The following is a 22,798-nucleotide window of genomic DNA, read 5'->3' as shown; positions in this document are numbered from 1 at the left end:
AGAAAGACCAAAAGCAGGAGTGCCCAGTTTCAGAGCAAACATCAAACCATTAACAAAGTTTCAAAGACAAAGAGGATTAAATATAAAATTTATTCAGCAAAATGTACAACTGCCGCACAAGCTATCTTACAGCTCAAATATAGAGAATTTATTGTACTGAATATTCAACTTAAGTTCTTCAATGAAGTGTGAAAACGTTTATAGATAATTTAAAAAAAATGCACACGGCTCACATTTATCAAAATTTCAAGCAGGAAGGCTGATGTGAAAATCAGAATCACTGTGTTAAAAAGAACAATCAAATGTTCTGCTGGGGAGAAAAGAAAGAAATCACTCCTGCAGAGCAGAGGCTCCCTCAACATGGCAACTTTTATCTCAAGATAATTTTTCCCTTATCCATTTGTGCTTCATCTTCACACTGCTTCTGCAAAAATTTACATTTATCAACACTGAGATACAAACATCACCATGCAAACTGCATCTCAATGACTAAAACTAACACCTCGATGTTCCAATCAGCTATAATTTAAAATTCTGAAAAAATAAATTACCACTTTTGTTCATGAGTCCAGAGGATCAGTAGAATGGTGCCATTAGGATCTAAATTCAATTGTTCTAATATCTTATGTGACATTTAAGTAAAAAAAAACTTGCAGTTTAAAAAAAACAACAACACGTGAGACTTCAGATTAACCCCTGAATTAAAATAATCATGAAAATGTGGCCAATTATAAGTGGGAAACAAACATCAGGATGGACTGGAAAAATGAATCAGTAAGAATTTCTAAGTCCACTACTCCGGGAACCACTGCCCCCTCCTGAATTACTGTAGTAGTTACCCCCACCACGACCTGAAGAGAAAAGAAATCGTTCATTTGATCTGTCATACAACAGATAACTTGATCATGTGATGATACACAAGCTTTCAGATTTAGCCACAGAACAGGCAGAAACTCACCCAGTTCAGATGCACCACTGGATGTCGAGTTAAGAAACAGTTCAATGTAGCGATGTTCTGTGAAGGAAAAATGCACCTTGAGTGAATATTTTCCTATGGAAAAATGTCCTGGATCACCAAAGTTTGTGTTTGATTATGTTTTGTATCGAGCATCATTTGGAGGAAACCGGGGACATACGCATGTGATTCTTGTCTTTAGACATGGCTGCCACTGCATCTTCATGTGAGCGGAACTCTACGTCTGCTTCTCCAGTCGACTTGCCATTGGGGGCGAAATCAATGTGGACTCGCACTGGATTTAACGGAGAGAAGAACTAAGGGGAAAAAAAAAAATGGGACATTAAAACAGTGAATGCTTTTGAAAGCACAGAGGCTTCTTCAGACCTTTGATAGAAGTGTTACTCACTTTAGCGACGTCGCCCTCTGTAGCACGGAAAGGTAAACCCCTCATGTGAACAAAGTGGCCACTGTGAAACCCGGGGCCACCGTCATTTTGACCGCTGTAGCCATGACCCCCCATCCCTAAGAACACACTTGTTACTGATTTCAATGTTTCTGATCACCTGAGTGAAATCTTGGGAGAACCTACTGTGAGAGCTTGTGGTTTCATTTTGACGACTTCCTGCAAAGATAATGACAGGAAAAAAAAGCACTTTAATAGTCAATCTATTTAAGAAAATTGATCATTTTTAAATCATCATGTTTAAAATAACCAGATAATCAAGCTGGTCAGTAAATGGTTAAATACACCTCATGTAGGTTTTTCAAACATTACCCTGAATGAATTTTGGACTTTACCTCTTCCACCTCTCTCCCCTCTCAGTCGCTCATCAAACATGCCGTTACCAAAGGAATAGTTGTTGAAACCATTGTAGCCATCAAAGCTCGTGTAACCTGGAACAACCAGACAGTCACAAAGAGGAAATCCATCAACAACAAAATGGAGAAGCTGTTCGCATCACTGTAACCACGACGTAAACTACAAAAATAAATAACACTCGTAAAAGGTCAACAGAGTTAAAAGAAAAAGGGAATAACCTCAGATACCAATTTCACTACAATCTCACCTCCTCCATAGCCCCCTCCACTCCTCATCGGCTCCATCAGGGAACCCCCGTGTCCGGGCCCTGGTCCAAAGAATCCTCCTCTGGGGCCACTGATCATGGGTCTATCATAAGGCCCTGGTCTCTGGCCTCCCATCCCCCTCCGTGGCAACTCATAATAGGCTCTGATCTCATTACGGCTGCTCTTAAAAATCTCTATATACCTATGATGTGAAAAGTCCATGAGGTGGGAGAGAGCAGAGGAGAGGTTACAGAGTGGAAATAGAACTAAGACGCTAAGCTTTGATCAAAAACTCCAATCATTAGCTGCTCTCATATCTGTAGTTTAACCTCACCTTTGATATTTGTAATAAAAAAAACTCTTTACAAAGTGCAATATTTTGGAGATCAGCAGAAACCCGTGTGAAACTTAAAAAAGTCTTCACTTTCTTCTGTTAAGGTTCCACACTTTTTCTACTTTACGATCCTACACATGATCTTTCATCCTTTTCCCTACCATAGTTACAAAACATGACACCATCAACCCCTCCCACTGTAATTTTAACATAGATTACATGACCCACCCAATTAACCACTTAAATATTTACCATAATAATTCAAGTAAACCACACCAAACTTTATTTCATTACACATACCAAAATTACTCTACGACCCCCCCCAAAAGAGAACACCAGCCCAGATCCAGCCCGTCCCTTTCCCGTCTGTCCCACCTGTGCCCTATTCTTTCCTTGTGTTTCCCCAGAGCCTTTTCTGCTATCTCCTTTGAAGCAAACTGCACGAAGGCTTCCCCTGTGCTCCTCCCCTGGTAGTCCACTGGAAGAGTAATCCCATTTGGCACGATTCTCAACCCTTCAACCCAAGCACACATAAATACAGAGGTCGGTATGGAAACTGAGAGATAGAATAGATAGAACAAAACCCGCTGCTGAGCTGGCAGATGGTTTAATTGAATAAAGTTGACAGTTGTTTCACTTATACGAAAATATAAAGACTACCAGAATAACTGATATTGCATATTGAAGGTAGACGTACAGCATTACTTCCTTTTGTGTCTATTGAATTGTTCACTGTCACCAGTTAAATGACCTTGACAGGAGAAATGTCTCTACAGCTTACTGTATTTTCGCAGCCATAAGGCGCACTTAGAAGTCTTAAATGTTCTCCAAAATGGACGGTGTGTCTTATGTGTGCACCAAGTTCCGAAATCTGTAAATGCTTTTCGGCTTTTGCAAAAGCCGCCATCATTTACAAGGAGCTGCACGGCAACGAGACTGAATCTGACAATGACAAGGGGGAACCTGGCGTGTTCGATGGAGAACTAGCGCAGCTGTTCATTTCGGATACAGAAGATTAAGATTAAGATTAAGATGAACTTTATTCATCCCCGTGGGGAAATTGAATTAGGACTTTGATGGATTTGTGGATGAGGATTGTTAAAAAAATAACGTGAGTACATTGCTAAATACATGCTAGCATTCATGTTTTAAGCTAGTGTACCGGTATGTTTTACCATGCCCGCGCCCTATAATCCGGTGCACCTTATGTATGTGTTAAATACAGAAATAGCACCCGTAACTGAGACTACGCCTTTTAATACGGTGCGCCTTGTGGTCGCGAAAATACGGTACATGTAACTGACAAGTCATTTAAAGGCACCACTTAATTTTTTTTTTTCAGTCAGCACTGTTAGTTCTGCATCCTGGTCAAACCTACAAGGTCCACTGCTGACCCCTGACCCTGCACTGCAGCCTGTCACAGAAGAATAATCTTTTTGCCTAGTTTCGCGTACTGTGGAAAAACATGGACATCAGGGAGATATTGAGCAGAAACATTTATAATATAATCCTTTCATAAATCTTATTGATTGGACAGAGACTAAAATGGCCACAACTTCCTGCAAATAATTTTCCATAAACATCCATCTTAACATCACAGAGTGGCACAGAGACGTGTGTTTTTCTGAGTATTATTAAAGATTTACATAGATCAAAGTTAATCGGGGAATCAAGGCAAATATTTGATGTTAATGTTTACCTGAAAAGAACTGAACAATCTCCTCTTTGCTGCAGCCAAATGGAAGACCTCTGAGCCTCAGGGTGCAACCGCTGCAGCTGTCATAGTCAGCAGGACCGCTGCGTTTCAGCACCCAGTCCATCTCACTGCGGTTCGACTTGAACACTAAATCAAAGAGAAACATTTAGCGGAAAATATTAGGACCTGCAAAAATAGTTAAGTTTGGAAAATGATTTTTAAACTCATTTGGCTCTGATGCGGGTCATTGAATGCTCTGCCCACCAGACTCACCCTCGATGTATCGGTGGCCCATATATTTCCGGTCCTTTGCCAGTGCATTCTTGAAATCCTCTGCTGTTTTGAGTTCGATGAAGGCCTCTCCACTGGGCCGACCCTCTTTGGAATAGGTAAAGCACACGCCGTTCACTTTTCCAATGATGTCACAGTCTGTGCATAAAGGTAGAATGGTTAAAATGACTTGATGTGTTCTCTTGCACCAACTGTATGATTACTATTATTCTTACCAGAGAAGAAACCAGCAACCTCCTCCTGTGTACAGGACCAGGGCAAACCTCTGATCCGGACCACATAACCCTCGTCATTCAAAGACATCCTCAATTCCTACAACACAACAGGAGAACCGTGAGTTACCATGTTCCTGTAGGTTTCTTAATCATCCAGGTTGATTGGAGGCAGCTTCACATCAAAGCTTCAACCAAAGGACCAACCAGATGCCCTTGGCTGCTCATGAGGTGGCTGAACTCGGACGTGGAGCCTCATGACTGCGGGTGTGACAATGCGAAAGACAAGCGTTCAAATAAGATAAACTAGGTTAAATAAACATTAATTTTACAAGGGACCATTTATTTTGTGCCATTTATTCCTATTTAAATGTCAATATATAGATGTTAGTTATAACAGGTTTTAGTTTTCAATAAATACCTTCTGCACTCGAAATTAAAGTCAATGTCAAGCAGCAAGACAATCAATAATGTACAATTAAACCAATGAGACGCCGCTTAAACTTAAGTTAACGCTTAGATATTTCCTATTAACATAAAACTTGTGGCTCAGACAACGCAATTTCAACTCATTAACGCCTGCCAAATTATCCTGGCTGTGTACCGTTTGATAACACAACTTCGTATGAAGTTAATAAATTTGCCATGCTACAAACTCGGTTAGCTAATGCTAACGTTTCGTTACAGCCGGACCTTCGTGCTCCATGTTAGCTTGATACCGTTAGCCATTAGCAGGCTCCCGGCTAACTGTAGGGCAATAGCAACGGTCAAAGTACAAGACAAATTACACCATATATCCCATGTCAGATGCGAACAATGCACACGGGATATTTTCCCACAGACAATGACGTCACATACGACGGCATCAATTGTCTGAAAACGATTCAAATATCTTACAGCCAGAGCTTGTTCCCAGTCTCCTGCTCCTGTCACTAGTCTCAGGTAGCACCGCTAACAACCAAGCTCAGGTATGTTCTCGCGAGACTATGGTAAGCATAATAATGACGTAAGTATAGTAGGACCCATTTTTGTATTTCCACTGCGGCTGCTATTTATACTGATTATTAGTAATGGCAATAATCTACATAATCTATTACTTATTTTTACGAATAAAAATGAGGACCATCCATCTTTCCCCCCTGACGTCACAGGTCTCTTTCCAACTTGTTTAATAAAAGTCTGGCAGTGAGGTGAGACCAAAGTGCATCTGAAAGATTGTTCAAAGTTCACAGACTGACTGCTGGGAGACCACATGCTCTCTATTACTCTAAACTCAGCGCCTAACAGTCATGGAGATCCCAGTATTTACAATAGATGCCTTTACTAATGTACAATTTGAAGGGAACCCTGCAGCAGTTTGTCTGCTACAACAGGTGAGTGTGGATGCTGGCCTTAAAGTGAATCCTCTGAAAGCATAAATGAGAAAACGTGTGGCAAAATGACAATGCTGTTTGCAGTCGTGTGTTCATACGCATGGCCTGAGCATGTTTTATGGTGTAATGATTGTGTTTCTAACAGGAGCTGAGGGATGAGCTATATCAGAAGATTGCAGCCGAGATGAATCTGTCAGAAACAACTTTTATCTCTGTGCTCGACCCCTCTGACAATTTTACCACAGGTTGGACCAGATTTGTTCAATATTTCATAATTTCAATGATTATGACAACCCTCATGTTCTGTAATTACCAGGCTCAAGATTCCACCTACGATGGTTCACGCCCACCACTGAAGTGAGTCTGTGTGGTCACGCCACTCTGGCCTCTGCAGCCGTGCTCTTCCAGCATATGAGTGAGTCTTCAATAATACCCTTAAACATCCCATGGATGCTTCTTGATAATGTGTATTTGCACCTGGTTAACATAACTTTTGGCTTGTGTTTGTTAGAGAATGTCAACCACACACTGGTGTTTGAGACAAGGAGTGGGGATCTGGCTGTTTCCATGCAGGAGGCAGCATATCTGATGGACTTTCCTCTCAACACCCCAGTTCAGCAAGTAGGAAAAAACATGTGTTGCAGCTAAAGAGGGATCTACAGATGGAACAAAGAGCTAGAAATCATGATCAACACAACTGAATCACTTTCTATTATTCATTTACCGTAACTACATAAAGTACATGAACCTTTCCTAATTATGTCAGTGGCCAATTCTAATTCCTGTTTTTACAAAATCTTTTTTAAGGATCCAAATGAGTTCAGAGACATCATCAAGGTCAGTTAGACTGGACATTTAAATTCGAGATATTTAAAGGATTAATCATTAAACATTCCTGACTGTGTCATGTTTTTGATTATCTGCTGCTGCTGTGTGTGTGTGAGACAGACTGCAGTTGGAAACAACCCAATCCAGGATGTGTGTTTTAGTTCTAGTACCAAAAAACTACTGATCCGTCTAGCTGATAGCTGCAACAGGTTACACACGCATACACACACACAAAATAATCTGGGCAAAAAAGTGGTTATCTTCATTACTGTTAATCCCTAAATCAAGTAGCACGCGGGCCGCATATGCCTGATTTTCTCTGGCTCAGGTTGCATTCCCAGTTCAACATGCAATATTTTTTTTGTACAGGTCAGTGTTAACAAGCCTGAAAGTTGACCCTGTTGCTCTGCAGAGAAATGAGACAAGTGGAAGAGTCAAAGGACTCATCATCACCCTCAAAGGTATTTACTAAAGTATTTACTGAGCCAGTACAGGTCTCTGGTCACCTGTTCATCGATGAACACAGTTCCTGATTCCCTACAGGATCTCCCGACAGCAAACCTGGATATGATTTCTACTCCAGATACTTTGCTCCCTGGTATGGCATTCCTGAAGATCCAGTCACTGGTAACCATTAACAAACCACACACATGCATGTTGAGTAAAGGGTAAAGGGCTTCACGCGACAAGTGATTTGTGTGTAAGCAGAAGCTAAATCTCAGCACACACTAGTAAATGTATAATGTAATATATGGATAAGGTAATCATTTGTCCCTGCAGGTTCTGCTCATACTGTACTGGGTGGCTACTGGTCCCAGAAGCTAGGAAAGACTAAAATGCATGGTAAATAAATTACCCACACTATTTCCACCCTGAACTTTCAAAAATGATCAAAAACTTGAATCAGAAGAGTAGTATGTTTGTTGTTGATTCTGTCAATACCAACATTCTTTATTCTATGGTCCGGCAGCATATCAGTGCTCCAGTCGAGGCGGAGAGCTCCAGCTAGAAGTGAAGGATGAAAGAATTCACATAAGTGGAAAAGCTGTTACTGTACTGAAAGGAACAATTACACTGTAGGCACAGAACGGTGCAGTGACTGACCTATTGATGAGCACTTGTACATCATTTGATCAAGAGAGTCTTCAGGCTGCTTATTTAATGTGAAAATCTTTAATATAACACCTGGACGCAAAGCCATAAACTACAACTGTATTACCGGTATTAATTATAAAACCGAACAAATCACAAGATTTAAAAAACAAACAAACACATATTTGCATTCTGGATTGTCAGTGCTGTGAGGTATAGAAACATAAATATGTACTGCTGAAATGTTCAGGTTAGCTGACATTTGATTCACAGTATCAGTTCCAGCACTTCATATCCTGACCTGACCAAAAGAAGAGACTCAATTCACATTCCAAATTATTATTCCCACTCCAAATATTATTCACAGCATTGTCATCAGCTGTTTATGTGACTTCAAGAATAAAAAACAAGCTCGTCTTAGTGTTTGTCTAGTTACTATGTCAGTCCACTCAATCTGGTTCTTTAAAGAAAAAGAAAAAATGGGAAAAGCTGCTAAATAGCATCTTAATGTTGCAATTCTAACAAACAAAACACCTTTTTAAAATAAACCCTGAAATTTCAAGGATTGGCTGTCTGACTCCTGGACTCCTGACTTTATTCTGCTGGCAGACAGACATCCATGTCCATGTCAATGTCCACTCGGTCCATATCTGGAAGCGCCTTGTGTGCAGCTGGTGGAAGCTGAATAATGTGAAAATGGTTCAGGAATTCAAAAATTTGAGTTCGGTTTAAGTTAGGTTATTTGAAATCTCTATTGACACCATGATGAGTCCCTTCCTAACAAAATAAAGATTTTACAGTAAATAAAAGACCATATGCATTTCCACTGGAGTCAAGTGACTCTTCAGAGTGGCAACAATTCTTATATTTTATGAAGGATATCATATTTTCTTGTTGTAAATGGTTGAGCAGTTTCTCCACAGGAGAGTATCGTTGTAGTGTTGTGGCAGAGCCCACCATCAGCAGCTTGTTTTTGGCTCTGGTAATGGCTACATTAAGGCGGCGCCAGTCCTTCAGCAGCTCTCCTAACTGTGGATTAGGGAAAAACAAGATCAGGTCAACTTAACTGCCCAGTCAATGAGGCAAAACAAGGAAATACTTACAGTTCCCTCCGCTGTGGTGCTCCTGACAAAAGACAAAATGATCAGGCTTTTGTCCCGACCCTGGTACCTGTCCACAGTGTTGACCTCCACACCAGTAAAGACAGAAGACTGAAGCAGACCAGAGATTGTCCTTAACTGCTGCCTGTAGGGGGCGATAACACCTATGTCACTGGGTTTACACCCTGCCTGAAAATGAAAGTAAACAGAGGATGAACAATAGCAAGGAACCAGCAAAAATGCCAAAACTACAATTACTTGATGAATGCAACAACAGCAAGGAACCTTTATTAGCAGCAAAAGTAGTTTACGAATGACAACAGCCTCAGTGTGGTTGCTTATTCCTCCCTGCTCAACAGTCTCCAATGCTGGAACCTAAAAAAATAGATTTTTTTCTCAGCAGATTCCAACCTCAACATTTCACAGGTTAAAAATTTTGGCAGTTAATTATACGAACCACTGAGCAATCAAGGAAACAAACAGGGTTGCTTGGCAAAATTGTAGCCTGTATCCAAGCCAGGTCTTGCTGAGGATCTGCTGCAGAGTGGGAACCAAGCTCAGACAGGACTGAGGGCAGGAAGGGAAGGGTGATCAGTGCTGTGGCCGTCCTCTCTGATCCGCACTCCAGCCTGCCCTCATACATCAAGGAGTTACTGAGTGACATTATCTGCCTAAAAACAAAACACAAAGACCAAACATTGATTATAGAGGGTACACCTGAGAGAAACTACTTTTCAGTGAGTGGGTTTACCGATTCATTCGATATTGCACATTGAGTTGCACCACAGCTTCACTATGAAGTTCCAAGCGTTTAAACAGACTTTCATCCATTCCACGTGACCTTAAAAGAAACACAGGCGCAGATATAAAAACTGAACCCGGTTTCACTCTGGTAAACGGCAATTATAAAATGACTTTATACTTGAATTAACTACACACATATTGTACCTCGCTTCCTGATTCTGTACTATAGGTGGCAGCTGTTGGTGGTCTCCAACCAGCACAAATCTCTTGGCATAAAACAGTGGTCCTATGCAGATAGGCTGGCTGATTTGAGAGGCTTCATCTACGATGCAGAAATCAAACCTGCGACGGGTAAAAATGGGATGTTTGATGCCCATACAGGTGGTTCCCACTACAAGCTAGTAAGAGGGAAGAGGATCACTTTATTAACACAGGCTCTAAATATAGATTGGAAATTATTCATTCTTTTGTTTTATTTTAGATATATCACCTCCTTGTTGTAAAGCTGCTCCAGCTGTGACAGAGAGTGAACCCCCCTCCTCCGAGCACTTTCCTCCGTGTATGAAAGAATCTCAGGATGAACCTGATGGGATGAAAGAAGAGGTGATTACAGTCACAAAGAATCCTGGAAACACCTCCCTAAAAATGTAGTCATCAAACTTCAGCATCTCAAGAATTCTGAGACTGTAATGTTTATACTTTAATTGCTCAGTATTCTACAAAAACTACATATGATTGTGCACCTTCTGTGCCTGCCCAAGACGCAGAAACCCAACACGGAAACGCTTGAGTTTCAGCAGGATGTTGTCAACAGCAGAATGTGTGTAGCTGGTCAGCAACACACTGAAACCACATGTATAAAGGATGCGAACCTGGAAGAAAATTCACAGGTGTGAGAAAAGCAGATCATTACTTCAACAGAGATGACATGAGGCTAAGCGTGTGGGTCTGTGTTTTGAGTTTACCAGGGTGCAGATGGTTGTAGTTTTGCCTGTGCCTGGCATACCAACAATCAGTGTATAGTCCTTTGATAACAACACCTTCTTCATTGCCTGTTTCTGTGGTTTGTTGAGACCTACAAAGACATGCATGAAACTAACTGAGGCATTCTGCTGTTGTGTCTGTGCTGCCTATAATTGTGAGCTGGGTAAGATTAAGATTAAGAAGAACTTTATTCATCCCCCGTGGGGAAATTGAATTACAACCTACAACAAGTAACAACCTTTGAGGATGCTGGCCACCGTGTCCTTGGTCTCTCTTGGCAGAACTGAGCTGAGGCTGCAAATAAACTCTGGAGGACGAAGGTCAACAACCAGCTCCCTCAGACGAGCACTGATGAGACAAATAATTTGAATAAAAACTGTGAAAGATTTCTGGCTCTACTAGCAGTCCTTTCCATTTGAGCATCTAACAAATCAATACCAAATCTAAGAGTAAAGTAGTCAGACTATAAAGTGCTCAGTGCACTAGAGCAAAAAGTGACAGTAGTAATAAAGTGACATTTTAAGCTGCAGTAATAGAATAATGAATCTTTGTCCTTATGTTTTCACATGACATGCATTAAAAAAAAAAAATTCTCCCAGCTATAAATCATAAAAATCACATATTGATAAAAACGGCAAATATAAATCTGTAGGAGCAATAAGGAGTTATTTAGTGCAGAAGTGCAAGACTCAGTTCTTTATCACACATTGTGTGAGTGCATGTTTGTATTGGACTGCTCGGGGCTAAAAAAGATGCATGTGTGGGGTTAGTGGCAAGGTCAGGCCTTGTTCTGGACTTTCTTCTTGATTCAAGTTGTGGAAGAGGACTCCCCCCACCCCATGTGCTGTTTTCATTTCCCGGGCTTCCTGTCCTCCGAGTCGTGCAGCTGCCAGACCACACCGCTATAGAATTGTGTCATTGGCGGAGGGGAGCATCCAGCTTGTTTCAGCTTCCTGAGGATGAAGAGTCTTTGTCAAGCCTCCTTTACAACGTTGTGTCAAAGCAACGGGTCAGGTCAGATGTGATGTGGATGCCAGGAATTCTATGTTGTCACCAGGCTCAGTAGCTTCCCGTGAACGAGGAGGATGATCTCCTTGGTCTTGCTGACAGTGGGGTCCACTGCGTTCTTCAAGCCCATGTTTGTGGAACGGAAATGAGTGCAGAAGACTCAGCTGAGAATGCAGCCCTAAAGTGTACCTGTGCTTAGGACCAGTGTGGAGGATGTGCCGTTTCCCATGCTCACCACCTGAGGCCTGTTGGTGAGGAAGGTCCTGATCCAATGACAGTCTGTGGAGCATCACTGTCGAATTGTTGGGGATTATTGTGGTGAATGCTGAAGACAAAAATAGGCTCTTAATCTAACTTTTAGGATGCTGCAGGTGGGTCACAGCTGGGGAAGTGCAATGGAGACTGCATCCTACGTTGATCCTCCCTCTCGTTGAACTGATATAAATTCAGACCAGCAGGGATGTTGACCTTGATGTGTTTTAGGAAGATCTTCTCTAAGCACAGCATGATCCCTGGAGCCAGAGCGACAGGGCAGTAGTCATTCAAGCAGGTTACAGATGATTTCTTTTAGTGATCACGGGCAGAATGATGGAGATCTTGAGGCTGACATGGACTGTAGTGAGCCTTAGGTTTAAAATGTTGAGGAAAAACACCTGCCAGATGGTTTGGCACATCATTTCAAAGTGCAACACAGCATCTTATCTGGTCCTGCAGGTTTGTTGATGTTAATCTTTTTCATTGAAGGCCTAATTTATAGCTGGAGGAGGAGAGGCACGGTTCACCATTTCTGTTGCCAGGTGTATTGAAAGGTTCATACATTTGCAGGGCGAAGGGGAGAGTGTGATTGCAGCTAATCACTCATAGCCTGTTATTGTCCTGATGCCCGTCCACATAATTCATGGGTTGTTACTGTCAAATGATCCGCATTGTAACATAAAGTGTCATTCCATCAGCAGTAATCATTGACTATAGAGGGATGTTGCAAAGATGTCCGTCTCAGGGGTCAGTACCTACCTGTCCTGATTATTCTCCATCAGACTGGAAAGATTAGTGAGATGTGTGCTAAGACCCACCACACCTTCATAACCATCCAGTCGAAACAATACCCCAGTGAACTTCGATAGATCTCTGTAAAACATTTAAAAAGTGCGAGTTTAACCAAGCAGCTGCATATTTAGTTGAAATACTTGAGATGCCAGAGCCAGATAATTCATTTTTACCTATCCAGAGTGCAGCTGACTGAAGTGAACATCTTGTTAACCTCACACAGGAATCCTGTTGCCAAGCCAACAAAGCGACCTTCCTGGTCACTAACCACAATGTGATCCCCACTGACCAAGCCGTTAATGTGGTAACCTTCCTGTGGCACAGCACAGCTTCGCTGGAAATGATGGAGGAAAGCTCCTTTGGACTGCACCACTGGGCCACTGATATGCATATTGCCCACGCAGCTTCCCTTTTTCTCACTGAATACACAGTTCAGATCATTCCAACATTCAAACCATCGTTAATGTAGCTGTAGTATTCAAACATTACATGTCTTATGGTTAAAACTGAAGAAGCCTGGTTGTTACCTCTCCTCTGGTGACTGAAGCCATATTTTCTTTTGGCTGTTTTTAGTCTCCATGGCGGCAGCCTCAAGACAACAGAGCAGCAGCCAGTGGGAAAAATATTTCAGGTGAGGTGGGGTCAGATGACCCGTCTCTTGCTGCAGAAAGTCACGGACAACGCCCACCAATGCATCTGCAGTGGTGTTATCCAACGCCCTTGGAGGATGCAGAAAGAGAAGAGAGTAGGAAGAAAAGGACAACCCAAATTTACAACTTGCAGATTTAAGCACAAACGCTAATGCTTAATGTCTCTGTTTACCTCTCATATAAAGCACAGTTTCTCCTCTGAGGACAATACTGGCAAGGCTGTCTGTTAGTTAGGATGTCAGGAAGTCGTGACAATCGGCTCTTCTCTCCTTGTCTCTCCACACAGTTTTGAATGTGATGAATCAAAGTGTTTCTTAGCTTCAGCAACTCTGACGGAGATTTTTTTTTTTTTTAGAGAAAGTTATGGAGGCCCTCTGTGATAAGCTGTGATCAGCATTTGAGTGCACTTGTACCTCTGTAGTCCATGTGGCTGGGCACTACAGGGTGGAGATTCCCATTCTTGAGGTAGAGCAGAAATCCAGCTTCAGGCCTGTATCTTTCCAAGCTCATCAAAGTGTAAAGAATGACCTACACAGAGAAAAACCAAAATTAAACAAACTTTTGACTTGATCCATTCACTGTCCACGAAGATGACAATGCTGTAGTCCAAAACCTGACTGCGATGCTCTATGGAGTTGGATTCCCTCCCAGTTTTCAGCTCCAGCGGGATGGTCCTCTCTTCTTGGATTCTGTGATTCTGTCCATTTCGTGGCCTATGGATCTGAACTTGTGCAGTCACATCTATTTTCCCTTTCAATCCAAATCTTGGCGACCAAACATTCTCTTCTATATCTACCAGCTCAGTGAATCTGACCATAGCTGTTGCATCTTGGGACTTGCCTGGAGGTCTGCTGTTGCAAGGGCTGAAGAGACAGCATTAGATTGTTAATGTGCTAAAACTACGCTCGATTTATTTCATCCTTTATCAGAAACGTAAATGTGTAACGTGTCTGCTTGTTTCTGTTAGGTGGACATACATTTTGAGACTAATGGCTTTGGGTGAGGTGGGATTCAGGTAGTCCTTAGCCCAGTGTTCTAGTGAGGGCAGATATACATCCAGTTCTTGCTTCATCTCTTCCTGACTCACACCCAAACAGTACCTGAAGAAATGTGGACGAGGCACAACAATCAAACATTACGTGAAATATATGCTTGAAAAAACAAAACAAAAAAACAACAACCCCAAAACAATTTAATATTTAATCTGCACGATTCTGTACAATTATTCTAAATACACTAACAAACCACTTACATATCAGGCAGGTACTGAGGGCTGCACAGAGCCTCAGAAGCCAGCTTTGAGAGACTCTCTGAGGAAAAATCTTTAGCTGTGGCAGCTTTCTGGAAGACGTCATGGACCATAGTACCATTCAGCATTTGCTTTGAGCCACCATCAAAACTCTGAATTACAGCAAAGAGAAACCATGACAATAATGGCAAAACCACTCATTCTGCTGTCAAAGGGGAACTCCTGTAACACATCTTTATATGACCCATAATGAATTTGTAGATCCAGTTAAACATCTGTGGAGGGACTAGGTAGAAGATGCTGAGTCAGATTGATAGAGTTAGAATGAAATTAAATTATTTTACCTTAAACATATCTCCTAATACTGCACGCCTCATGCAGCGGATGGAGCTTGAGATGCTGGTACCTGAGATGAGACTATCAGGCAGCAAAACCAGGAAGCCCTTCTCTCTGTCTATTAACCAGGATCCGCCCTCAGACTGGCCCTCTAGATGAACCACATCACCGATACTAACGGGTGTCATCTCCCTGTATACATCCACAGAAGGATGTTTACAGTAAAAAAAAAAAAATACACAACACAGCTTGTGACAGATGCTACAATTAAACATATGAGCTAAACAGCTGCCGGAGGCCCAGAAATAGTTTTACCATCCATCTTTCAGAAGACACTTCTCAGTTAAGTCCAGTGTTTTGGAGCATGAGACAGTCAGTGTTTTGAGGCCAGGTCTCTCCTCCACATCCAAAACCCAGTAGCGATTATTTAGACCTCCAGAAAGGATGACATGGTCAGGAACTTTCCTAAAGGGATGCAGAGGGACAGATGTGCTTCCAACCATCATCTCTCTGTATTTTGTCATGAACAGGACACAAACATTGCAGCACACTTAAGGTATATTTTTTGAAACCTGAAGTACGAGCTTTATTATTAAGGACACGGCAGTCAATAACCGTCAAGTAAAATGGATTAAAAAAAATCCCTTCCTACAGTTCTCACCAGGGCTTTTGGGGTTTTTCCTCTGTGACATGATCTCCATCATCCATTTGCTCCTCAAACCAGCACTCGTTCAACCCCTCATCAAGCTGACATGCTGATGCCACTCCTGTATTTAAATTAGGATTCACGAGTACATTCGTTATAAACCATTATTTTTTTTGAAAGGACAGCTAAATACTGTTGTTTTCTAATGTTAAAAGGCTACGTCCCATGTTACCTACACAAACACAAAATAACTTGAACAAATCTTCAGTAAGAGTTCTACATCACACACTAGTCAACAGTGACATTTGTTCTCTACACGTTAAAAAACAACAACCCATAACTGAATCACTATACCTCTGACTCCTTCTGGATTCGAAGTCCCATTGTCTCGGTCTCCTTTTGATGAGTTAATTTCTGTTCTCACAGCATCCTTCTTGTTACAGTCCATCCCTCCCTTTTCTGCAGTCTTCAGCAATGCATATGTGGCTGTTGTTAAATTGCATTTCTGCATGTGACCAGCTCCGGCGTGCAAATTAACATGCGGGTGGGGGTTTAGCTTTTCACAAGCTTTTGAATCAGCTGTTTTTTGAGTAAAAATATAACCTGTTTTGTTCTCCATGGTCCCATTTCTTATAGATGTTTCACTTATTCTTTTAGCACTAATGAACATTTCATTCCCTTTGTTATGAACATCTGACTGCATGGCATTAAAAGGCCTGGTAATATTTAGGCTGTGGGCTGTTTGTGTCAACCCATTGGAATTCATTGACTTCTTGGCACTGTAGGACTCTTGTGGAGGACTAATGAGTCTTTTTCTGGTGCAAGAAAAATGACTTATTGTTTTTCCTTCATCTTTTGATAAAATTTGATGTATGCGTGGCTCTCTAGATAAAGGCCTATAGGCCTGAGGGCTCCAGTCACTTTTCTCTGTGGAAGAAGCCAAGAAAAGCCTCATCTGACTTTTGGGTGTTTCTGGGACATACAGAAGATCTGGAGAGGAGGGCAGGAGGTTATCAATGTCCCCAAGAATGTTCCTCTTAAATGGAGAATTAGGTATGAACGTAGATGTTTCGTCGTTGATGTGAGGTTCAGGCTTTGCTGGTGCAGGGAGGGCAATGGGCAATTTTGTTAAGGTTGTGGAGTCCTAAAAGCAATAACATTAAAACTAAGAAGGATTGAAATGCTGAAAACAGGAAAAACAAAAAGATGTTATGGCTGTAGTCTTATTTCTGTGAGTTTGTCTCTGGATATCTGTGCTTATGTGTAAATTAATTAACCTTTAGGTGATAGGGAGTGCACTGTGTCTTTTTTTCTATCCACAAACTCATTGTAAAAATATCCAATAATATAGAACACATGTTCATGTGGCTGATTGGTGCTGGTGAAAGATGGCAATATATGTTATCTTGAGCAACCCTTGGTCCGGGATTAACATAACAATACACAAGTATGCGAATAAATGACAGAACCCGTTTACCTGTAGTTGGTTTTTAGACATAAAGAAGGATGATATGTTCTTCTGTCCTCCTGTTGCCTGACAGAAATCACAAAACAAAAACACCAACTTGAATTTCTACAGTGTATCTTGTAGAAATATTCCACAAGGGCAATAAACAGAGGAAGGTCAAGCGATAGCAATAAACTACCAGTCAGATAATGCATTCATATATTCCTTCAGCCTCAAAAACCAGTTCAGGAACACTGCCTAACTAATCAAACGTTTAAACTGCATATCAACAAAAATAAACAGAACAGAAAATGAGGTGATTTTCACTGGTTTTCGTATATTAGCGTAGGTATTTTTATACAGTTTGTCTGCAAAGATCAACAAAACGTTTTACTAAAAACAGCGGTTTAAATTCTGTACCTACCGTTGTTTTCTTCAATTTTGTCCTGTTCATGGTTACTTTCACTAAACCATTAATGTCATTTAGGTAGCTATGAAATATCCGATTAGCTCACATAAAGACAATGCTGTGAGCCTACATCTAACAAACACGGGATAAACTAACCTCGCATCTATAAAAGGAAATTATTTTTATTCCATTCTTATCGGCTACACATCCCCACGATCTGGACATTACCGATAAACTACTAACATTCTTTAAATTTAGTATCGTGCTCCGGTGGCGCGAAACATTTAGAAACGCGCAACGGAAGTGATGTCAAGTGATCGACTTCCGGCATCATATACTTTTGCAAGGTTGAGGATATTTTATATAAAAATATGAGATAAATTGATTTTTAAAGCAAAAACATAATCAACTTAAGTAATAATTGCTAGAATACCATTCTTACTTTAATATGTTGAAGTTGTCCATTTTAAATTTGCTTTTTTAAAGGAAAGGAAGTTTAATTACTTTTATTTGTGCTGTACAAAGTTAACTAATCAAGTAATTGAGTGCATCCATATTTGTAAGTGTATTTAATCTCAGGTGAAATCATGACAATGGAAACAAAACATTTCTTAACTGACTGATGCTCATTGCTTTCTTTCAAAAATGAAAATATAGTTCTTTAGGGGCATACAGACTCAGGAACCATCATAGGACATTTTATTTTACCGGTAATATTTTTTATAACATGAAATTAGTAACCATTTATGCCATTTGTTTTAACAGTGTTGCTGGATAATATCTTCAAAACACAGGTCAAACATTCTAATTTAAAGCAATTAAATGTTATTTAAAGATAATTGACAAAATGATTTCAAGCAGTGTTCCTACATTAAAAAAAAAAATCATTTGATAATTGCAAACAAAATTGTTCTAGTCATACTTTCCACGGGACAAAAAAGTTTTTAATTTATTGATAAAGGCTCAGGATCACTTCATTCAATCTAGAAACTACGTTAACATTTCATTAGAGTGAGGAATAAAAACAGAAAAAGCTTAAGTTCTGAAATCATCCCTGTCAAGTCTTGATATTTTCTGCCAAGTGACGCTTTACATGAATGACTAAATGTGAGCGTTGAATAAATCTTTTTCCACACACAGTGCAACTATATGGCCGCTCTCCCGAATGAGTCCTCATGTGGCGCGTTAGATTGGACTGAGCGCTGAATTTCATGTTGCAGACAGAACAAGCATAGGGTTTCTCTCCAGTGTGAATTATTTTGTGCTTGACAAGGTCTGCTTTCTCTCTGAAGTTCTTGCCACATTCCCCACAGCGGTGTGGTCGTTCCCCCGTGTGGATGCGGATGTGCACGTTCATGTTCCCCAGTTGTGTGAAGCCCTTTCCACAAAAGCTGCACATGTACGGCTTCTGTTCAGAGTGCGAGTTCATGTGAGTGTGCAAATAGGAGCGCTGAATGAAGCTTTTATCACAAACGTTGCACCTGTACGGTTTCTCCCCCGTGTGAGTCTTTATGTGGCGAGTGAGAACCGATCTGACCTTGAATTTCTTGTTGCAGATGTTGCAGCTGTACGGTCTGTCAGTCTTCTCACCTGCTTGTGATGCATCTGCCATCAAGCCCGAGGGAAACCCTCCACTGGCCATGACGCTGGCCTCATTGACTGCATTGATACTATTTGGCACCAGTGCACCACAGATTTCACCAACAGTTTGGGATTTATGCTCTTTGGATGAACTGTGGGCCAAACGTCGTTCATCTTCAGCTACTTGTTTTTGGTGCACAAACTGTTTGCGATCTTGTTCACTCTTTTGCACATAGATGATATTAAACATGGCATCATTACTGTCAGGCTCTTCTTGCTTTTCACATAACTTCGACATCCACAGATCCTCCTGCTCTTCTTTAATTTGTAGGGGCTCCTGCCCCTCCTCATCCTGGCAAGACATCTTGTCAAGGTGACGGTCATCTGACAGAGAACCTTCAAGGGCAGAAAGCTGTAGAGGTTCTGCATGAGAGCATATGGGGAAAAAAGATGTTTAATTTGGTCATTGATCCATTAGCTAAGAAGATAAGATGTGAAAATAAACAATAATTAAAAGGCCAACATTTAAAATCACTGTATTGTGATATAAATATGTATTTAAGAGATGTGGAATCCTCACTTCATCTCATTCAGACCATTACACACTTTGGTTCTCTGTCAGGACACAAAGTAAACTGGGAGAAATGTGAATTGATGCTCTTAAATAAAACCTGCACAATAATATGTGTGTGGAATATGAATAAAATGGAAACAGACAGAAATAACAGACTTAGAATTACATTTGGCATCTATCAAACAAGATATCTAAAACTCTGAACAAAATAAGAGCAAATATTGATTGCTGCCTGTATCTCCCCCGCCTCTCTCTCTACTCAGTCAGCCATCAGTAGGAGGGTCCCCCTATATGAGCCTGGTCCTGCTCAAGGTTTCTTCCTGTTAAATGGGACTTTTTCCTTGTCACTGTTGCTTGTTTGGGGTCAGGCCCTGGGATTCTGTAAAGCACCTAGAAACAATTCTGATTGTAACAGACGCTATATAAATAAAGATTGATTGATCCCTGTGTGGTCAAGTAAATATTGTAAAAATTAATATTCTTCCAATAGTCAGCTACAGCTTGAGAATGTTGCACACTATCATACAAAAACCTGGTTTGATGACTTGCATAAACTCAGTAAATCTCAGCAGTTTGGAGGGTGAAGTGGCTCCTAATAATCAGAGCTAAACCAGCCAATATGGTGGAACCCAAATAAAACATGATTCTTTTGAAAACATGGAAGGTCAATGGACTAATTAAGCTTTGTCACATACTTTATGATACTTGAAACAATTTTAAAAACATTAATGAGTTATTGATTATGAATTTTAAAAGAATGAGCACTTGAATTATATTTCCTTACAGCTCTATGCGTCTTGATAGATAGGCTGAGAAACTGCAAACACAAAAGTGAAAATGTTTACAGTCATAACCTCTTGAATTAAAATATAGTTAAATTATGGTATTCAACTAAGACAATTCAAAATACTCAACAGATTTTACTACACACAGTTAAAACTATTTACAATGACCTTACAAGATTCTAATAGCCCAAAATGTGGCAATATCAAAGGAAATTTGTTTCACTTACTACTGGATTGTCATGAAATATAAGAAATTTGGTTTGGTATAACAAACCAGGCTATGAACTTCCTCAATGTGAACGTGCCAACGTATGCATTTACTCTAATTCACTCCATCATTTACACAGTATTGTGGCGTTTTTTTGTTTTGTTTTTTTAAAACAACTTAAATCTCTTAACATTAATTTCAAGGCAGCCATTATATTGCTGTAGACCCCAAATGCATTTTAATTGTTTAGTTCTTGTTTTATGAAAACATTTAAAAAACCTGATGATATCTGCCATACAACTCTTTAAAAAATAAATTAAAATTACGACCCTCTACAAAACAGTGAGTTAGTTCAGCTGTATGCAATGATACCCAGGACAGATGACCATTGTGCAGGTCTGACAGCCATTTTGCATCCCCCGCCCGGTTTGGAGATACATAATGGCGCTAGATACGTCTCCAAAACACCATTATGATTAGCCTAAAGTGCTCTTCTCCCGATTTATTTGACAGTTTAATGAATTAACTAATTGGTGAAGGTTAATTTCCAGCGTGAGGTTAAAGTTAATTACCTCTCCTGCCCATCCTCCGCTGCCGCTCGAGCTCCTGCTGCGACTGAAAAACTATCTCCTCGTATTCTTTAATAGTTTGTACGAAGAGGTTAAAGATTTCCTCCGCCGCGGTTGATAGCCGCTTATTGACGAGAGCTTTAATTTTGTCTGCCTTAAACATTTTGTCGGAGGATAGGAGGCGTCCGGTACACGTTCGCCCGCGGGAGTCGGCCAGTGTGAAACCTGGAGCGGCAGCACTCAGCTGGATGGAGCAAAGATCGCGAGATCACCACATAGATCACGCCCACTGCTGAATTAGCTGCCGTTCACTGTTTTAATCTCGGAACGTCATTTTTCATTTTTTTCCTATTCAACTGCCGATTTACTGGACTGACTGTTTAATTTGTATTTAACTGGTATGTTTTCTCGATATCAGCCACTTCCTCAATTTGTCGGTGGTACATTCCATGCATGGGTTTGTCCTTCCATGATAGCCCCTCGGGTTCCTCCTCCTTGGTGGGCTTTTGTTGCCTGAGGCATTCACTCAGCAGTGGGTCAATGGGGGCCATCTTCTTGAGGTACTCTTGGAAGCTTGTTGTTTCCTCCTGGACAGTAGTTCGGACACTTAGTAGTCCTCGCCCCCCCCCCCTCTTCCTTTCGCTTTGTGTACAGCCTCAGGACACTGGACTTAGGGTGAAACCCTCCGTGCATGGTGAGGAGCTTCCTTGTCTTGATGTCAGTGGCTTGTATCTCTTCCAGTGGCCAGGGTATTATGCCAGCAGGGTATCTGATTACTGGCAGGGCGTAGGTGTTTATGGCCTGGATCTTATGCTTACCATTCAGCTGACTTTTCAGGACTTGTCTTAACCTCTGTAGGTATTTGGCTGTGGCTGACCTCCTAGCTGCCTCCTCATGGTTACCATTTGCCTGCGGGATCCCCAGGTATTTGTAACTGTCCTGCACATCTGTGATGTTCCCTTCAGGTAGTTCAACCCCATCAGTTGTGATCACCTTTCCTCTTCTAGATATCATCTGCCCACATTTGTCTAAACCGAATGACATCCCGATGTCCTTGCTGTAGATCCTAGTGAGGTGAATCAGAGAGTCAATGTCACGCTTGTTCTTGGCATACAGCTTGATGTCATCCATGTAGAGGAGGTGGCTGACGGTTGTTCCACTTTCGGAACTGGTACCCATAGCCACTCTTGGTGATGATCTGGGTGTGGGGGTTTAGGCCTATGCAGAACAGCAGGGAAGACAGAGCATCTCCTTGATATATGCCACATCTTATGCTCACCCGCGTTATTGGCTTTGAGTTGGTCTCCATGTCATGTTCCACAGCTTCATGGAGTTCTGGATGAACTCTCTTAGTGTCCTGTTGATGTTATACAGCTTTAGGCACTCCAATATCCATGTGTGCATTGAGTCATAGGCTTTCTTCAGGCAGTGCACAGGTTGGTGTGCCGCGTCCTACAGTCCTGGGTGATTGCCCTGTCGGTCAGTAGCTGGTGTTTGGCACCTCTGGTGTTGTTCCCTATGCCTTTCTGTGCTCTGCTTATGTATTGATCCATGTGCCTGCTGATCTTAGCCGCTATGATGCCCGATAGGAGCTTCCATGTTGTGCTGAGGC

At 41.2% G+C, this 22,798-nt stretch overlaps 4 protein-coding genes across 10 annotated transcripts; 1 reads left to right on the top strand and 3 right to left on the bottom strand.

The window, feature by feature from the left end:
* Positions 1–76: 76 nt before the first annotated feature.
* Positions 77–5,601, bottom strand: hnrnph3 (heterogeneous nuclear ribonucleoprotein H3 (2H9)). Of its 2 annotated transcripts, XM_057022313.1 has the most exons (12): positions 5,454–5,601; positions 4,560–4,656; positions 4,327–4,482; positions 4,057–4,200; positions 2,733–2,871; positions 2,026–2,225; positions 1,757–1,852; positions 1,548–1,580; positions 1,365–1,480; positions 1,137–1,272; positions 959–1,015; positions 77–851 (listed from the first exon to the last, which is right to left on the bottom strand). In XM_057022313.1, the coding sequence occupies exons 2-12, from the start codon at positions 4,645–4,647 to the stop codon at positions 772–774; spliced, it is 1,245 nt and encodes a 414-aa protein (XP_056878293.1). In that variant the 5' UTR covers positions 4,648–4,656; positions 5,454–5,601; the 3' UTR covers positions 77–771. The 2 variants fall into 2 exon arrangements, with proteins under 2 accessions (XP_056878293.1, XP_056878302.1); XM_057022322.1 differs by lacking the exons at positions 4,327–4,482; positions 4,560–4,656; positions 5,454–5,601 and having other exon boundaries at positions 2,733–3,810.
* On the top strand, positions 5,593–11,063 carry LOC130519163 (phenazine biosynthesis-like domain-containing protein). 3 transcript variants are annotated; one of them, XM_057022374.1, is made up of 10 exons: positions 5,593–5,746; positions 6,075–6,174; positions 6,246–6,344; positions 6,441–6,550; positions 6,737–6,766; positions 6,878–6,966; positions 7,127–7,218; positions 7,301–7,384; positions 7,538–7,600; positions 7,728–8,269. In XM_057022374.1, the coding sequence occupies exons 2-10, from the start codon at positions 6,114–6,116 to the stop codon at positions 7,835–7,837; spliced, it is 738 nt and encodes a 245-aa protein (XP_056878354.1). In that variant the 5' UTR covers positions 5,593–5,746; positions 6,075–6,113; the 3' UTR covers positions 7,838–8,269. The 3 variants fall into 3 exon arrangements, with proteins under 3 accessions (XP_056878354.1, XP_056878346.1, XP_056878338.1); XM_057022366.1 differs by lacking the exon at positions 7,728–8,269 and adding an exon at positions 9,923–11,063 and having other exon boundaries at positions 5,596–5,929; XM_057022358.1 differs by having other exon boundaries at positions 5,601–5,929.
* Positions 7,902–17,791, bottom strand: dna2 (DNA replication helicase/nuclease 2). 4 transcript variants are annotated; one of them, XM_057022180.1, is made up of 25 exons: positions 17,485–17,791; positions 17,091–17,147; positions 15,968–16,757; positions 15,629–15,734; positions 15,283–15,432; positions 14,976–15,159; positions 14,635–14,783; positions 14,360–14,482; positions 13,996–14,245; positions 13,796–13,910; positions 13,555–13,711; positions 13,260–13,451; positions 12,906–13,151; positions 12,700–12,813; positions 10,916–11,025; positions 10,659–10,768; positions 10,437–10,565; positions 10,184–10,276; positions 9,898–10,091; positions 9,701–9,790; positions 9,407–9,620; positions 9,235–9,324; positions 8,953–9,138; positions 8,732–8,878; positions 7,902–8,539 (listed from the first exon to the last, which is right to left on the bottom strand). In XM_057022180.1, the coding sequence occupies exons 1-25, from the start codon at positions 17,512–17,514 to the stop codon at positions 8,444–8,446; spliced, it is 4,122 nt and encodes a 1,373-aa protein (XP_056878160.1). In that variant the 5' UTR covers positions 17,515–17,791; the 3' UTR covers positions 7,902–8,443. The 4 variants fall into 4 exon arrangements, with proteins under 4 accessions (XP_056878160.1, XP_056878177.1, XP_056878168.1 ...); XM_057022197.1 differs by having other exon boundaries at positions 17,091–17,140; positions 17,485–17,779; XM_057022188.1 differs by having other exon boundaries at positions 17,091–17,140; positions 17,481–17,778.
* Positions 17,792–18,023: 232 nt separating this feature from the next.
* LOC130519148 (zinc finger protein 28-like) lies at positions 18,024–21,445 on the bottom strand. The gene is made up of 2 exons (XM_057022334.1): positions 21,190–21,445; positions 18,024–19,473 (listed from the first exon to the last, which is right to left on the bottom strand). The coding sequence occupies exons 1-2, from the start codon at positions 21,347–21,349 to the stop codon at positions 18,527–18,529; spliced, it is 1,107 nt and encodes a 368-aa protein (XP_056878314.1). The 5' UTR covers positions 21,350–21,445; the 3' UTR covers positions 18,024–18,526.
* Between the last annotated feature and the right edge of the window lie 1,353 nt (positions 21,446–22,798).

Source organism: Takifugu flavidus, chromosome 2 (genome assembly GCF_003711565.1).
Source record: "Takifugu flavidus isolate HTHZ2018 chromosome 2, ASM371156v2, whole genome shotgun sequence".
Lineage (NCBI taxonomy): Eukaryota > Metazoa > Chordata > Actinopteri > Tetraodontiformes > Tetraodontidae > Takifugu > Takifugu flavidus.
The sequence above is the reverse complement of the archived record's forward strand: the minus strand, read 5'-3'. Positions and strand labels throughout refer to the sequence as shown.

What these genes read in the sequence shown, in the direction of transcription:
- LOC130519148 (XM_057022334.1), bottom strand. Translation starts at nt 21,349, where the DNA reads ATGTTTAAGGCAGACAAAATTAAAGCTCTCGTCAATAAGCGGCTATCA. An exon ending in GCGGAGGATGGGCAGGAGAG is followed by an intron (nt 19,474 to 21,189) that starts GTAATTAACTTT and finishes GCTCTCATGCAG; the next exon opens with AACCTCTACAGCTTTCTGCC.
- dna2 (XM_057022180.1), bottom strand. Translation starts at nt 17,514, where the DNA reads ATGAACAGGACAAAATTGAAGAAAACAACG. An exon ending in CCTCAGTACCTGCCTGATAT is followed by an intron (nt 14,483 to 14,634) that starts GTAAGTGGTTTG and finishes ACATTTCTTCAG; the next exon opens with GTACTGTTTGGGTGTGAGTC. An exon ending in GTTTCCTTGATTGCTCAGTG is followed by an intron (nt 9,325 to 9,406) that starts GTTCGTATAATT and finishes CTATTTTTTTAG; the next exon opens with GTTCCAGCATTGGAGACTGT.
- hnrnph3 (XM_057022313.1), bottom strand. Translation starts at nt 4,647, where the DNA reads ATGTCTTTGAATGACGAGGGTTATGTGGTCCGGATCAGAGGTTTGCCC. An exon ending in GATTGTTCAGTTCTTTTCAG is followed by an intron (nt 2,872 to 4,056) that starts GTAAACATTAAC and finishes CTTGGGTTGAAG; the next exon opens with GGTTGAGAATCGTGCCAAAT. An exon ending in TGAAACCACAAGCTCTCACA is followed by an intron (nt 1,481 to 1,547) that starts GTAGGTTCTCCC and finishes GTGTGTTCTTAG; the next exon opens with GGATGGGGGGTCATGGCTAC.
- LOC130519163 (XM_057022358.1), top strand. Translation starts at nt 5,846, where the DNA reads ATGGAGATCCCAGTATTTACAATAGATGCCTTTACTAATGTACAATTT. An exon ending in AGTTCAGAGACATCATCAAG is followed by an intron (nt 6,767 to 6,877) that starts GTCAGTTAGACT and finishes TGTGTGAGACAG; the next exon opens with ACTGCAGTTGGAAACAACCC. An exon ending in AGGAAAGACTAAAATGCATG is followed by an intron (nt 7,601 to 7,727) that starts GTAAATAAATTA and finishes ATGGTCCGGCAG; the next exon opens with CATATCAGTGCTCCAGTCGA.